Source organism: Sapajus apella, unplaced genomic scaffold (genome assembly GCF_009761245.1).
Source record: "Sapajus apella isolate SASKATOON/1434 unplaced genomic scaffold, GSC_monkey_1.0 scaffold32, whole genome shotgun sequence".
NCBI lineage: Eukaryota > Metazoa > Chordata > Mammalia > Primates > Cebidae > Sapajus > Sapajus apella.
The window spans coordinates 6,987,101-7,004,016 of NW_022436972.1; the positions used below are offsets into that span (position 1 = coordinate 6,987,101).

Here is a 16,916-nt window from a genome sequence, read left to right on the forward strand (position 1 = left end):
TTAATAATTTTAAGACAGCAACAGCAGAACATTAAACCACGATCTGGGGTATTCTGAATTCCAGAACCTCTGCAATCTTCATAACCAATCAATGTATATTAGCAGCTAGAGAACACTTCCCAAAGCACCTTCTGTTTGCCTTTTCCTACAACACACGTAATGTCTGCTTCTCCTGGGTATCCATTTTTCTTTTCTTCCCAGTTCTCTACATTAGAGATGAAGAAGAAATAAAATAGCTATATGTTTTATCCACATAACGTGTAAATGGCAAGGCCCTAAAGATTCTCAGCCATTTGAAATGTTCAGCAACCAGCAAACGTGCAAAATTCCTTTTTGTAACAAATAATGTCACAGAGAAAGCACCTCCACAACCCGAAGAAACATGTCCCCATGACTAACTGCTGTAATTCGTATTTGTTCCCAGGCTGACTTTTCTTAAGACTGGATTAATTTTGTGTTGGATCACTGGCCTGTGAAGCGCTGATAAATTAAATGATTGGTAAATACAATAACTTTCAAAGGGAAAGAGGGGTTAGGAATCCATTTGCTACTTCAAGATCACTGTAGAATTTCATTTCTGAAAACAGACCACCAATTAATTTAGTTAAGATCTGATAGTCAGCTGAACAACTTTGGTGGAAGTCATCCAACTTGTCCTAGATTACCCAGCCTGTGCTGGCAGGTCGGAGAGTCTGGAGAACAATGTTAACGAGTTATCCGAGGACAGCAGTTCAGGCAATACAAGGCTATAGAGAAGTCCCACTTTGGTCCTTCAAGAATGATGTTTTTATACTGCTGTTATAAAACAAAACTGAAAACAACCTGGAGACAATTTAGAAGCTCATATGTAAGACAGTTCTGGTTGTACAGGTGAAATACACTTAAAAAAACTTAATACTGGATGGGCATAGTGGCTCACGCCTGTAATCCCAACACTTTGGGAGGTTGAAGTGGGCAGATCATTCGAGGTCAAGAGTTTGAGACTAGCCTGGTCAATGCAGTGAAACTCTGTCTCTACTAAAAATACAAAAATTAGCTGGGCGAGGTGGCAGGTGCCTATAATCCCAGCTACTCAGGAGGCTAGGTAGGAGAATTGCTTGAACCTGGGAGGCAGAGGGTGCAGTGAGCCAAGATCATGCCACTGCACTCCAGCCTGAGCAACAAGAGCAAAACTCCAACTCAAAAAAAAAAAAATATATATATATATATAAAATCATATATATAATTCTAGGTATAGTAGTTAAAAGTGTGGTCTCTGGAGCTACACTGCCTTGTGTTCAAATCCTGCCTCTGCCACTCTTGTAAGTACGCCCTGAGCAATTAGTTTCTCTTTGACTCAGTTTACACATTTATAAAATGAGAATAATAGTAATACCTATGTCATATGGTGGTTGCTGGAGCAAATGAGTTCACACATGTAAGCACTTAGAACAGTGCCTAGTACATATTAAATGGTCACTAAATATTAACCATTATTCTCCCTATCTTAAGGAATTTCCTAGATTACCGGTTTGCTGAGTGATGGCCACAGCTGATTACAGTAGGGGAGGACACCTGACCCAAGAGGTCCTCAAATAGGCTTGACTGAGCCAATAGATTCCTACTCTGAGGGAAAATGAATTGGCTAACCCAAAACACAGTTTGAATCTCTGGTAGGGAGAAAAGACAGCAGTTACACTTGAGAATGTGCAGAATGAGGAAGAAGCTTTACTAGTTAAGAGTAATCCACAATGTGTGGAGAGAAACAGAGGTAGGAAACACCATGTAGCCAAAAGATGGAGATAATGCTCTCATCTCTTTAGGGTTTTATTTCAGTTGCCACAAGCCCTGGCTGTATTTTCTTTCCTATTCTTAGATTTGGGGAATAATTCTGTATCATTACAATAAACTTTGTATTAGTCAGCATAGGCAAAGTTATGATTCAGTAACAAATATCTCCCAGGTCTCAGCAGCTTCACACAACACAAGTGTACTTATCACTGTTTGTGATCACTAAGGGTTGGCAGTGGGGCTCAGCCCGTCTTACTCCCTCAAGGACACAGGTTGATAGAGAGACTTCATCTCAGCATTCTCACCACAGTTACAGGAAGGGAACATGGCAGTCAAACACTGGCTTTTAAAACTTCTACCTGGATGTGACTCATGTCACTTCTACTTACATTTCAGCAGCCAAAGCAAGTCACATGGCCATGCCTCATATCAAAGAAGAAAGACAATCTCACCACATGCCAAAAAAAGAGTTACATTCGAATATTTTGTCAATAGCTAATTGACTACTACATCCACTATTAATACTACAGCCAGTTTGAATGGGTCTCTGTTCCTTCAGAAAACAACATCAGCAACATTGACTAGAACACATATGAGATGTAAAAAATCACCATCTTTGTACATTTTCCTCTCAAAACTATGCTTTTCTAAGCATAATCAAGTCTTCTCCACTGTGTAGATATGTGGCTTACCTGACCTCTGATTCAGCAGTTACAAAGTTGCCTACATCATTCCATTCTTTTCAGGAACAAATGACGATAAAACCTGAATATTTCAGGAATGAGGTATTTCAGGATAACAGGGTTTTGTGTTTGTGCGTGTACCTATAAGTTTAACGTTAGAGTATCTGAACTTAAAAAATAACTTTTAGATGACAATATTTTAAAAAAAGATACACTTCTTTTTAAACAGAATATACATGTATAATTTAATATTTCCTTAATCACTAAAGATCAACATTATGAATATCAGATGCCATACTGTGATGTTCTTGGTACCAAATAAAACATGCATTCATTCAACAAACATATACCAAGTGCTACGCCAGAAACTGAGAAATACATGGGGAATAGTGTCATTCCTGACCTCAGGCAGCTGTGCAGAGTCTTTGAGCCAGATTGGTTTTTTACAGTTATTTTCTTCTTCTCCATTGCTATCAACAAGTCAGTCACAACTTCTGTCTGCCATCTGTACATCTGCAGTCCCCCTCTTTCTTCTAACTTTTACTTTTTAATTCTCTAAAGTCCTGGAAACAAAGCTCGTTAGAACGATGTGTAAAGTAAGAGTAAATAAAGCAGGTTGTAAAGATGCCAGGAACTGTCCTATGAATAAAACAGAAGAGCTCTGATGTATAATATTTATGCTTCTTGTTTTTAGTTTTTTTCTGTATAGCTGATACTACCAGAGAGCTGAATTTTGGATAAGCAAAGTATCACTGTATCATAAATGTAGAGGGATTAAACACCTAGCTTTCTCATTTCCTTGGCACAATTATCTTTGATATATTTTTTATGTTTTATAAAATACAGCCTTGTGTTCTTTAAATCTTTTCCTTAATTAAAAAAGCTCTTCATATTAATATGTGATTTTCTTCTAGTGGTAACATTTAATTACAAACTTAGAAAACTATATAACTAAAGTAACACATGCACCAAATGGGTTAAGCTCTGATATGGACTGAAGTGTGTCTCCCCACAAATTCATTTGTTAAAGCCTTAATCCCTAATGTGAATGCATCCTTAAAGATGGGATCTTTTGAAGGTAATTAGGGTTAGATGAGGTAGGGCCCTCATGATGGGGTTAGTTAAGCCCTTCTAAGAAGAGACACTAGAGAGCTTGCCCTCCCGCCACCATGTGAGGGCACAGCAAGAAGGCGGCCGTCTGCAAGCCAGCGAGAGAGAGCCCTCCCCAGAACCCAACCATGCTGGCATGCTGATATCGAACTTCCTTCCTCTAGAACCGTGAGAAAACAAATTTCTGTCGTTTAAGCCACTCAGTCTATGGCATTTTGTTATGGAAGCCTGAGCAAACTAATGCAGGGTCCAAGCAGCTTCTTCTTAGAGACAAACTTTATTTGTGCTTTTTCATTCTTTTATAAACAAGTTGTTCTTTTGGCCCAACTAATCATTCCAATTCCTTCATCATTTTTGCCTCATAAAAGTAGAGGACATCTTAAGTAAAAAGTTTACCATTAGCTATTTCCATAAGTGTTAGGATATTTGAATAATAGCTTTCAAATTTATTTATTTATTTATTTATTTATGTTTTGAGATGGATCTCATTCTGTCACCCAGGCTGGAATTCAGTGGCATGATCTCGGCTCACTGCAACCTCCGCCTCCCAGGTTTAAGCAACTCTTCTGCCTCAGCCTCCCAAGTAGCTGGGATTACCCCACCACACCTGGCTAATTTTTGTATTTTTAGTAGAGACAGGGTTTCACCATGTTGGCCAGGCAGGTCTTGAACTCCTGACCTCAGGTGATCTGCCAACCTCAACCTCCCAAAGTGCTGAGATTATGGGCATGGGCCACCATGCCTGGCCTCAAATTTAGTCCTATTATTCAGATAAGAACATTTCATAAATGGACAATTGGACAATATGTGCAAATGTAATATTCAGCCTAGTCTAAGCCATGTTTAGATAAAAAGTCTATTAACTTGACTCATACTATAAAACATCTATCTTTGTCTTAAAACAGTACTTCTTAACTTTTTAAAAGATTTTTAGGGATCTTAACAAATTTCTCTCCATTCAACATATGGCAAATGTATATTCATTTGTTCTTATAATTTCTGAAGTCTTACAGAGAAGTTACCAGATTAATAACCTCTGCCCCAAAGAAAATTCAGCAAAACCAAACTGAGTGTTTTCAGCAAAGCAAACTTCATTCCTAAGCTTTAAATGTCCATAACAAAATGCCTCAGTGACCAGTTGCTTTGAATTGGTCTCATCCACAACCTGCGAGCTTTGCTCAACCCTCTAATATAAAGTAACATCAGATCTCTAACCCTAAAGCCATCCCCTTTAAAGTTTCATCTTTAGTCTTTTCTATCTTAGTTCAAGGTCTGTCTGGCAGTGACTGACTCATCAGAATCTCATTGTCCTCACAGACAGCTAAAATACAATCCCTGATAGTTCAGCCCTATGTGGATTTAAACAGATAGCTAATTTGTTCCAGAACTACTTTCCATGTCAATACTTGAAAATACTTTGTAAGTTAAATCTAAAAGGAGGCATGGAAGCTCCCTCTACAAAGAGTGAAGCTAGTCCAATTCTTAGGGAAGAGACAGTCATTACTCTATATTTAGAACTAGGCATTCCATTGCCCCAAACGACTCTCTCACCAGCCTAATTGCTTGAAATTCCTGTTCTTGTTTAACACTAGCGCAAAACATTTCATTTTAAATTTCAGGTAAGGTTTATATTTCCAAATGCTGTGAAGAAGGTAATTTGGGCTCTTAGAATCACTTGAACTTGGACATGACTGTGGAGGGGGCACAACGGGGAAGCAAGATGCTGGATGCAAACCGAGATACCAAAGACAAAATGAGGCGTACTTCCCTCACTCCCATTTTTTCCTAGGACAAGCACCCTGAGGAGTATCAGTTCATTGAAAACGTCTTTACGAGATGCCAGGAGCTACCATAGGTACTGAGGATAAAATGAAGATGAGAATATTGCAAAGCACGACACCATCCTAACAACACATGAGAAGCTCAAAGCCCATCAGCAGAGGGAGGCCCTTTACAAATGAACATCATGATAGATTGAATGTGCGACAGTAAAACAAAACAACGCAGAGCAGTTTTTAACTATTGTGTGGTGGGGGAAGGGAGATGCAAATGAAAACGAACATTTGACTTAGATTTGTAAGGATATGAAGAATTTTGCCAGGTGGGGATGTGGTGGAAGGGAGGAGTTATTTCAGGCAAAGGCAACATAAAAGCATGTCACAGAGGCATGAGGAGTACATGGAGTGCTCATGGAAAATCACCGAAGGCTGGGAGGGGCCCTGATGGATTCTGGTGGATTGCAGCCTCTGGCGAAGGCTGCGGTTGTCTCTGGACCACATTAATCCCCCATGTAATTCCTTTATACAGACACATGATTTTCAACTCTCTTGAGAAGAAACATTTAAACTGATTGTGTCTTATTTAAACTGTGAATCTATTAAAATATTAGGCATTCTTCATAAAATTATTGATAAAAAAATGAATTAAGAGTACAGTTCATTTAAGATTTTTTTGGAAGTTAAAATGGAGCTCCTGTTATAAAACACAGGCTGCGTGGACTCCTGAGTCAAAGAAACTCAGTTCAGAGGACAACAGGCCACAGTGGACAACCTGGTCATACTCTGTGGTTAGTCAAGCAAGAGTTTGACTTCACTTGTATTCTTATTTTCCTTGCCTCCAAGCATAATATTTATCTTTAAATTAAATACTAAATGAATAGTATGTTTGTGATTGCTAATTGGGACATGGGTCACACCACAGTTTTACACACTTGAATACAAGATTTCTGCAGTTCCACTACATGTCCACTAGAGGCCTGTGAAGAGCTTTTTTCCCCCCATCACGTAGAGTCTCACAACCAAAAAGGCCAGAATTAAATAAGAAATACTGATTAAACACAAGTAAGACAAAGATCTCATTGGTACGTAACCTCATAGTAAGTATCATAAATGTGAATAAAATAATTGAAATGCAACGTTGTTTCAAAACTCCAAGATTCCAAATTAAAACTTATGAAACTACTCATATGTAACCACAAAAGCAAAGTTAAAAGAAGTAGGGTTTTGAAGACTCCAGCAACCATTCCAAAAGGCCATCAGACTCTGAAGGGCTTTGGCTAGGTGGAAGAGGGCACCAAGTGGTGAAGCAGCCAGAATGAAAATTGCCAGCCGCCTAAAGGGGTTTCTAAAGCAAGGAGCTTCCAGATCTTCAAATGCATGCTCAACCTAAAAGGCATGCAACCAACGGAGGGAAGCCTCCTTGGTGGGAAAGTAAACAACGCAGTGATTTAAGGCAGATGGGCTGAGAAGGGACTTCCTAAATAGCAACTCCATGGAAGCAAACAGAGGAACACAGTTGAGATATGGCCGAGACACTGAGAAGACACAGACCTAAACAGACCCCACGGTGAAGGTTGTGGTTACTCTGAACTTAAGGGGGAAGACGGCAACTTAAAGCAAAACACTGAACATATTCGATTTGCCAGGACAACGGCAAGGCTGCGTGAGTACCGGAAAATCACCAGAAGGACAAGATGCCCTGCAACATCCCTTTATCTCTTGTTGAACTCAAAATGGACTTTCACTCATTTCATGGTCTCCTTGAACAAACACAAACAAAAATGAAAAATATTCAAAGTCATATCACCCATGCCAGGCATGCACACGTGAGCACACGTGTGCACACACACCACACGCACACGCTACTTCTAGTCTATTTACAGAAACGGCCTGTTTTTCACTAGCTTTGGTTAATTAGCAATCAAAAGAGAGTTGTATGGGGTTGGAAGAAAGAACCCTTTGTTCGGAAAACCTGTGAAAATATTCCCTCAGAAGCTTGTAACTTTCCCTATGCATCACCCTGGCCCTGAAGACAAGCCCCTATGCCAGAAGCCTCAGTGAGGCACACAGAACTCACATTCAAAGGCAGTTCTCTTTGTTGTCCCCCAGGAGTTAAACCTTAATGGGTTTACAATTTGCAGGCTTTTTTGGAGAGTGGCTTAGTGGTGGTTGCCGGCTGCCAGAAATGGAGCAGAGACAAACCCCAGTGAATCCCACAGCTGTTGTGGCTGCTCCACTGGAGAGAAGAGCAGTTGTCTGAGGCATTTCAAAGACATGCAAGAACACAGGGAGACTTTATGAGGCCTGGAAGGGAATCTGCAATTATTGGGAGCAGATGGACAGTCCACATGGGGAAGAAGGAGATTGGAGCCATCGTTCTCCAGTGAAGACCACACGGCAAATGGTAATTCACTGAGTCTAATGTCCCCAGATAAATCCTGTATTGGAAAAGTATTCAGCTGCAAAGTAAGATCATCATCTGCAGCTGGTTAGCTTTACCGTCACGCTCTCAACTGCTCTAAAACTAAACAGTCATAACTTGGACAGGAAAAAGCCAGTACATGCATATCTTACCTTGGCTGGAAAGAATAGGTGTGGCTGCTCTGGTAGAAATATGGAGAATACTCATCCTGGCGCCCTGGGTTTGCTGGAGGTGGCCTGCCTGAGCGCCGCCTCCAACATTACTTTGCCCAGCCCTTTATTTCAGAAAAATCTTCATTTTAAACCAACAACCATGAATGCTGGGACACTGTTTAATGATTTTGAGAGTGGAGCTTTCATAATCTTCTTTTGTAAGCTATAGCCACTTTTTTTCATCACCCTTTCCGGTCAAGGGCTGTTTTTGATGCACAAGAATTCTCTTTTGTGAAATCTCAGTCTATTTCCTGTTATCCTCATGTTGATTCATCTGAGAATCACATTATCTCTTCCTAAACACTGTTTATTTGGTCCATTATGACGCCTAAGGTCAGTCTTTGCTCATTTTGTGTCTGAATGATTAATTTGTTCAGTTTATGCAAAGTACTCTTAAGTACCCTTGATGTACAAAGTGCCAGCGAGGCACGGAGGGGGATGAAAGAGCCATAACTGCAAGATGCTAAGAATCTGGTGAAGGAAGCAGAAACACTTGGGAAAGAACTCTAATACCTGCAAAGTGCTAAGATACAGGCACAGTCAGAATGTTGTGGGCATATAAGGAAGAGAAAAAATAATACTTCCAACTAGAGAGACTGAGACACTAGTTTAGAAGGAGGTAGAGTTTAAGCTGGGCTAGACATAGGATGATCTACCATCCCAATTTTAAAACTTAAAGTTCTGTGTCTAAGGAGACCCCTCGGTTGGCTGGCCTAGTGATAAAGGGCAGTTATAACTTTGAATTTATCTCAAGGGTGAGACACAGTGAAGACAGTCTCAATGGCAATGGGCTGGGAGTAGAGATGAGAGGCTGGTTAGGCCCGGAAGCCGCTGACTCAGCAGCCATCGGTGCATAAGACAGGGTGAAGATTTTTGGGACAGCAGGTCAGGCTCTCACTGTGCCACACATTGCACAGGGCAACAGGGAGATGAGGCTCAGGCCTGGCACATGGGTGGTGGCTGAGTGGCACTCTTTACACTGGGTATGAGCCCTAGTGCTTTGCAGTCTTGAGACTCCTAAAACACACATGGGGCCTACTCAGGCCAGCCTCACTGCCCTGCAGGCTAGGGCACTGGAGAACCTGACATTATGAAGGAGGGACCGGAGGAGGGGCAGATTTGGGGAAGGTGTGGTTTGGGCCGTGCACATCATCTTGAGTTGAAGGGAACATAGTAAAAACTCGTGGCCTGAGTTCACATTTACCATCTCACTTTGGAGCTCTACTTGGACCTACGTCTTAGAAAACTGACTGTCAAAGAATGGCCTTGGTCACGTGGCCAGCAGGGAGAAAGCTGGGGTGCACACTGCAGGCTCTCTTTCTGACTGAAGGCCTGGGGCATTTCCGTAACTTTTCCAGATGACTGAGGTTTACTTGACATTTTAAAGATTTTAACAGCTTCATGATTCAGTGTCATTTTAGTATATAGTCATCCCTTTGTATCCACAGGGGATTGGTTCCAGGCCCCCCTCACCCATACTAAAATCTGTAGATGCTCAAGTCCCTGATATAAAATAGCATAGTATTTGCATATAACTCGGCACATCCCCCATATATTTTAAATCATTTTTAGGTTACATATAATACCCACTGCAATGTAAATGCTATGTAAATAGGCCAGGTATGATGGCTCATGCCTGTAATTCCAGCACTTTGGGAGGCCAAGGCAGGTGGATCACCTGAGGTCAGGAATTTGACACCAGCCTGGCCAAGATGACAAAACCCTGTCTACACTAAAAGCACAAAAATTCGCTGGGCATGGTGGCCTGTAATACCAGCTACTTGGGAGGCTGAAGCAGGAGGATCACTTGAACTCAGGAGATGGAGGTTGCAGTGAGCCAAGATCACGCCACTGCATTCCAGCCTGGGCAACAGAACAAGACTCCGTCTCCAAAAATAAATAAATAAATATGCTATGTAAATAGTTCTTGTATTTTAAATTTTATATATATATTTTTATTATACGGTTATTCTTTTATTTTTAATTTTTTTCTAATATTTTTATCTGGGATTTGTTTAGTCATAAGTGAGGGAGAACCCTCAGATGCAGGGGTACTACTATACTCTGTTTAGTCATCTAGATCACTGGTTAGCGTGTTAAATCTTATATATTACAGGACAAGTAAAAACACAATCACTCAATTTATAATCTCTCATCTCTTCTCTTTTCCTCCAGAATCCTGCAATCATGCTCCAGAAACTTTGACAATATGTATCTGAAACTGGCCCAATTGTCCCATAGAAATGATATTTGCAGGTTTTTGCATAAACATAGAATTTGACCCTCTGAATTAAAACTAGAAACTTAAAATTGTCTGTTCTGAGTGCCTTCCTCAGGAAATTGGCCCTCAGGCAAGGGACTGAAACTCACTTGATCACCACATCCAGACAATGAGACACAAGACTCCTCATCCATCACAATTGCTTCCTTGCTCCTCCCTGATTCTCTGTTTTCCTGTATAAAGCCCACAATTTTAGTCCATTATTGAGATGAATTTGAGACTAAATCTCCCATTCTTCTCAGCTGCAGCACCTGACTAAAGCATTCTTCTCTGGCAATACTTGCTGTCTTAGTGATTGACATTCTGTGCCGAGAGCAGCAAGACCTAGACCAAACCCCTGACATTTCAGTAACATCAAACACTGCTCAATGTGATAGCAACAGGAGAAAGCCAGATGCCTCAGCAGATAGGGGGAGGTACCTTGTGAAACCCCACCTCCAAACCAAAGAGTTTGAAGCCTGAATGCCAAGCTACAAATGAAATCCTCAGACTAGATCAAGAACTTGTCTTCCTGTTTGGTGCATTTTCCTCTGATGGATCCCCACCCTTCGTCTATTTTATATATACTACTCTTTCCTAATTAGTTTTCTACACTGTCATGCCCACCCTCTGAGTGCTATCTTCGCTTTAAACTTTTTTTGCATACTCAGAAACCAATTAGCATGTACTCTCCATCCCATGCCTATAAAAACCCCAGACTCAGTTGTTAGAGGAGATGACAGCCTGACTTCAGGGAAGATGACCTGTCCTTCCATCCCCTCTCCAGCTCCCCTCTCCACTGAGAGCCACTTTCATTGCTCAATAAAATTCTCTGCCTTCACCAACCTTCAACTGTCTGTGTGATCTCATTAGTCTTGGATCCTGGACAAGAGCTCAGGACCCATTAAGTGTGGGTACCCAGAAAGGCTGTCACATCAGCTCTTTGCCCTTGCTGGCAGAGCAGCCACCCCACACAAGGAGGCAAGGGGGCAACTGAGCTGTTAACACAAGTCTGCAGATGGCAGGACTAAAGGAGCACTGTAACACCCCCTCTGTGGCTTTGGGGTTACAGGCATCCTCACCTGAGTGATGCTGCATTCCCCTTGAGGTGACATGCCTGGTCTGGACACAGGCCCTGCATGGAGGTTGCTCCTGTGTCAGCACCTGGAGCAGCCAGCCGGATCCTGCACTTGTCTGCCCACATGCTCCTTCCTGCAAGGGGTTGAGCATGGCAGACTGAGTAGATGGGGTGCCCCTTCTACAAGTCCAGTGAAGGAGGCAAGAAAAATCCTTCATCAAATACACCAGGCCCTCACTGTCCCAGGCACTGTGGATGTGCCAAAGATATGTATGATCATATTTGTGCACACATGTGGCTTATACGCATATGTACAAATAGAAAAACATGCTAGGCTGGCTATGTCTGAATAGGCTCTCTTGAACCTCTTGGTTCCAGTAATGATTTCATCAAACAGATGCAGAACATCTATCCCTTGAGATGGAGAACTACTGACTGGTGCCTACTTTTCTGGTCATAAGCTGAGTTTTCTGTCCCTTTGTCCTCCAGTGGCTTTGAATTTTGTTCTTTTGAGAAAATGCTCCTGAGGATACAGGAACTGAGTCCCAGCTATTTTCAAAGGTAACAACCAGCCTTCCTCTCTCTGTAAGTCTGTGTCTTCGCACTCATCATGCCATCTCTCTTCCACTCAGGAGCTCTCTCAAATGCTTCACTGACATTCCCCTCACACACGGCCACAACGGCCATGAGTTCTCATTAGGAAAATGGTGGTACTTGATGTTCACCCACCTTACAGGATTTTCCTGAAAATTAACGATGAAGTTTGAGAGACTTTTTTGATGATATGAAATGATAGTCCAGTTTCTTGTAACCCTTTTTGATGGAAGCGAAAATACTGTGATTTTAGCATTCTGCCTCCTTTGGCCTGAGGCAAGTCACCTAATCTTATATATCAGTTTCCTGTGTGTAAAGGATGGAAAATAATTGTTACCTGGCTCACTGGGATTGCTAGGTTTAATTAGTTATGACTTAAAAAGGTTATAAAAATTGCTTTGTAAATTATTCATAACAATGATGGCACACAACTCCTTTTGATATTTCTATCCCTTCTCTAATTTCTCCCATATCTGGTTCTTCTGCCATAGAAATAAAAAGTCATTAGCAGTGAATTTGTATGTATTTCTCTGCATTTATTCCTTTTCAATATTTTAAGGATCTTACATATTATCACAGAAAATGTAAAAAAACATTCAGAAAACTCCTTCCTCTGCTCTCTTGGAGCCATTAGTACAGTGGTTTTCAAAGTGACATCTTCAAACAAGCATCAGGAATGCTTGAGCCCCCAGTTCCTAAAATGTGCCCCAGGGCACTCTGGGACACTGTAGCAAACTCATACAGGAGGCCTGGGATATTTTTTAAATTTCCGAGAGGCTCACAAGCAACACTGGACATCTGTCAGACGTTGGGCAAACTACTAGTCCAAAGTAGTTCATGCTTTCAACATGAGGTCCTGTCCACAACATTCCTTTCCATGAAGCCACATCTAGCTGGATTTTTGGCAGATGCTGTGATAAAACGCAGGTGCTCCATGAAAATCAACGTGGAACAGAAAATAAGGCTGGCAACAGCCCATCTGATTCCCAGGTTTGAGAGACAGTGCAGTGTCCAGCCAGTGCAGATATCTCATTATTAAGTAATTGTGGTTAGTATTAATGAAATAAAATGTTATTTTTCTTTCAATGTAAAAGTGTTTTAAAAAATAGCTGCTAAGTTGTTAGGGCATAAATACTTCAGGTGTTTCGGTTCATGTAGTTAATAAATGCAACTGCTACTTTTTTTTTTTTTTTGGCCTAGAAACAGAGCTACCAGAAAAATCTGGTGGCCCTGTCAAAGGGCACTGTGTAAAAACTCCTGACGCCTTGAGGACACCGTGAGGCAAGGAGTTCTCATGTCTCTGAGAGTGAATCATATCATTTCTTTCAGAAGACGGAATTTATGGCTGGCCAGTAAGCCATGTCTCTGGCATGAGAACTTGCTACAAATGCAAATTCTTGGGTCCACCCCAGACTTCTTAAATCAGAAACTCTGTGGGTGGGGCACAGTGATCTGTGCTTTGACCAGGCTTCCAGGTGATTAGCACATTTACTAGAGCAGCAGGTGTGCTTGGGCGGGGGATGTTCCATGGATAAACTAACATCAGGCCAATCTCACAGTTTGAATGAGAAAGTACAGAAATGACCCAACTAGGGGCAAAAAAAAAAAAAAAAAACAAACCCACCCGCTGAATCAGTTCACATAAATACATAATGCCTATATCTTGCTGCCTTATAGCTCATTCTAGTCTCCTAAAAGTATGAAAACGTACCGTTTTCATTACAAATTGTGAGTAATTTGTGCTTTCTCTTTGGCATTGTGGGGAACTCAAAGTGCCTTTTGATTTTTGAAGATTGAATCACTCTCGTATTGAATGCTTCAGATTGCTGAGAATGAATCATATCATTTCTTTCAGAAGACAGATTTTATGGCTGGCCAGTAAGGCATGATCCAAGATCTTTGGCAAGAATCAGATTTGCCTTCTCTTCTGACTTGGTAGCAAGAAGGACACTCCTCACACATCTTGTGTTTCTGTGGAGAGGAATAAGGAAGGACGAGGTGCGAGGCCCCTGGGCTCAGTGAAAATGCACGGTTGTGTGAGTATTAGAGATTTTGAGGAAAATCTTCTGTGCTGAACAGCAGACCTCAGTTTTTCATCCTGGTTAATCCCCTTAAGCCTTTGTACATATGCAGAGATTTCCAAACTTTGGAGCGCTAAATCAGAAGCTTTCAGCAACAATCTTCCTTGGCATCCCCCCGTTTCCTTGGCAATATGGTGGTCTAATGCTGAGTATAAGGAAGCTGGTCAGAAAAGTGCATCTCTGTGGATATAGGGGAAGAGAAATCTTTATTATCTTGAGTCCTCTGATGCTGGAATGGTTTCAGTGCTAGACCTTGAGGTGACAGCAGGAATCAACAGGTCTTCAACTCTTGAGGATGGTGAGGACTGTGCATTACAACCACTCTGGCTCACAATAGCTACTCAATAGCTTTCTTCAATGTTGTTGTGTTACTGAATGTATTACTTTTAGGAATTAAATTATAGTTATCTTCTGAGGTCGATATAAATTCATTACCTTCTCTTAAACATTTCAGTCTCCTCTTCAGAGTTTGATACTTTTTGACCACTGATTCCTTCCTGAAATTCTTTCTTGCCTTGAATATATACCTTTATTGAATTACTTTTGGTTTTCGCAGCTCAATTTTCTTCTTTATTCCTCTTCTAATATATATGCTTTCCCCAAAGATCTGCACAGTAACCTTTTCTCTTTTCTTCCCATACCAGCCCTCTACACTCTCATCCATGTGAAGGAATTCAGCTTTCTCTTAGTCGTATCCTAACCTCTTTCTGCACTCTGCATTTCTCCTGGAACTTCACTCTTGTCCTCTTTCAATATCCCAGTTCCAGATTTCTAACTTCTTAAAGGAGCCATCACTCTTAGCTAACTAGGAAAAAAAGTTAAATATGAAGTCATGCTGCAATCCTTGTTTTTCCTTGGCCTCACTTTCAATCAGTTCATAAATTGATAAAACATCTATAGATTGAGTACCTGCCGGCAAGAAGGCATTGTGTTAGTGCTGCAAATCGAAGGCTTGGGTCCTGCCTTCAAGCAGGTCAACGAGCCTCCAATTATAACATCTTATTCCTCCTTTTTGTTACTGTCACTGACCTGCTTTGCAGTAGCCTCACTTCCCACATGAACTACTGCAATGAACTCTTTTTCTGGTCTTCCTGCCTCCAGCATCTTGCTTCTCCAGTTAATTCTAACTGGTGCTAGAAAAGACATTTCTGGATCCTACCACTCATCAGTGTGATCCCTCGATCAAAAATTTCCTATTTCCCCCCTCACCACCATCCCTACGCCCATTGGACTACACTTGTCAAAAATTGTAAGGAAAAGTTTGACACAATCTCCACTGATGCTGTGAGAAACACCATATTTCCTTTGAAATGATTTTTGCCTTTAAACTATAGCAATTGGGTTGAAAAGAGTCTTTATGGCTTAGAATCAAATGAAACATTTCAACTGGTGATCAAAACCAAGAGTATGCCAGATTCAAAGAAATGTTTCATCACTGTCTTTATAAAAAGAGATAGGCAAGATTATATCTTTCAAGAACACATCTTATCTAAACCATAGAGAGTAGCTGATCAGTATTACTTATGAGTGGGGCCATACTAGGTAGAAATATATTTTGAGACTAGCTCTTCCACTGAGTAGTTATGGGTGACCTTGGATTATTTTCCAGCTCAGATAATCCAAGCCTCTCTTTTAGATAGCACTTACCTTTCTTTTCCTTACTCATCCATTAATACAGCACCACATAAAGCCCTGAGAATTCAACGCTGAACACAACAGACATAACCTCACTCCCTTGGGTTTTTTTCTTCGTTGGTCCAACTCCCTGGCTAGTTTCAATGGCAAAGCCAGATGTCAAGACTAAAGATTTATTTAATAGTTAAAAACTAAAGATCTGCTTGTTCTAAGGCACTGTAATGGATTAAGAAGGGCAACCCAAGAGATTGGAATAAAGATGGGGTCAAATAAAGTGAAAGATTTGGGGAAAATGAATATATACCCTCCCAAAAAGTAAAGTGAGTGATAAAAAGGTTTGCATTAGAAAAACAGTGTATCCTTAAAAGTAGATCGTCTATTTTATGAGTATGTTTAGTAAGAAACAGACTAGTGATTTTGAAATTTTGGTTGGGGATCCCAGGGTGTAAATTTTTGCCATATGGAAGAAAGTTTCAGTTTTAGGAAGCAAGGAACAGTAGAAAATCTACGAGCTTACGAGTAAGAAAACCTGGCTTGACGGTCCAGTGCTGCCATTTAGTAGTTGTGGAAACTTGAGAAAGTCACTTATCATCCTTAGGCTTGAGTTGATTAATTTGTAGCAATAATAATAGCTAACATGTAAGTGTATATTGTGAGTCAAGTCCTTCATATACATTGTCTCTGTAATCCTATGATATCTACATGAAGTAGTATGATCTTTTTATTGTGGTAAAAAACACAACAAAATTTACCATCTTAACAATTTTTAAGTGATAAAAAATAACTTCGTAATGTGTTAAGAGGTAAACATTAGTGTTTTCTCTATGTACACTGTTGTGAAATGGATCTCCAGATCTTTTTCATCTTGTAAAACTGAAATTCTATACCAGTTAAGGAACGATCCTCACCCCCATTGCCCCCTCGCCCCAACTACTGACAATCATCATTTGACTTTCTATATCTATGAGTTTTACTTCTTTGGATACTTCATGTAAGTGGAATCATGCCAAATTTATCTTTTTGTGATTGGCTTATTTCACCAAGCATAATGTCTTCAAGGTTCACACAGGTTGTAGCATATAACAAGATTTCCTTCTTTTTAAAGGCTAAATAATATTCCATTTTATGTATATGCCACATTTTCTTCATGCTTTCACTCATCACTGGACATTTAGGTTGGTTTTACCTCTTGGCCAGTGTGACTAACACAACAATGAACTTGGGGTGCAAATCTCTTTGAGCTCTTGGCTTTAATCCTTTTAGATATATACTAATTGCTGGATCATATGATAA

At 40.6% G+C, this 16,916-nt stretch overlaps 1 protein-coding gene across 7 annotated transcripts in view; it reads right to left on the reverse strand.

Moving 5' to 3' along the window:
• Nucleotides 1-16,916, reverse strand: part of STARD13 (StAR related lipid transfer domain containing 13) — a 252,688-nt gene that overhangs the window by 124,117 nt on the left and 111,655 nt on the right. The window contains exon 1 of one of the 7 annotated variants that reach the window (XM_032294847.1): nt 7,916-9,539. The exons of the other annotated variants lie outside the window; for them this stretch is intronic. Within the exon in view, the coding sequence (XP_032150738.1) occupies nt 7,916-7,970 (55 nt within the window). The 5' untranslated portion in view covers nt 7,971-9,539. Of the gene's footprint in view, nt 1-7,915; nt 9,540-16,916 lie in introns of those variants that run through there. 7 annotated transcript variants of the gene reach the window in all.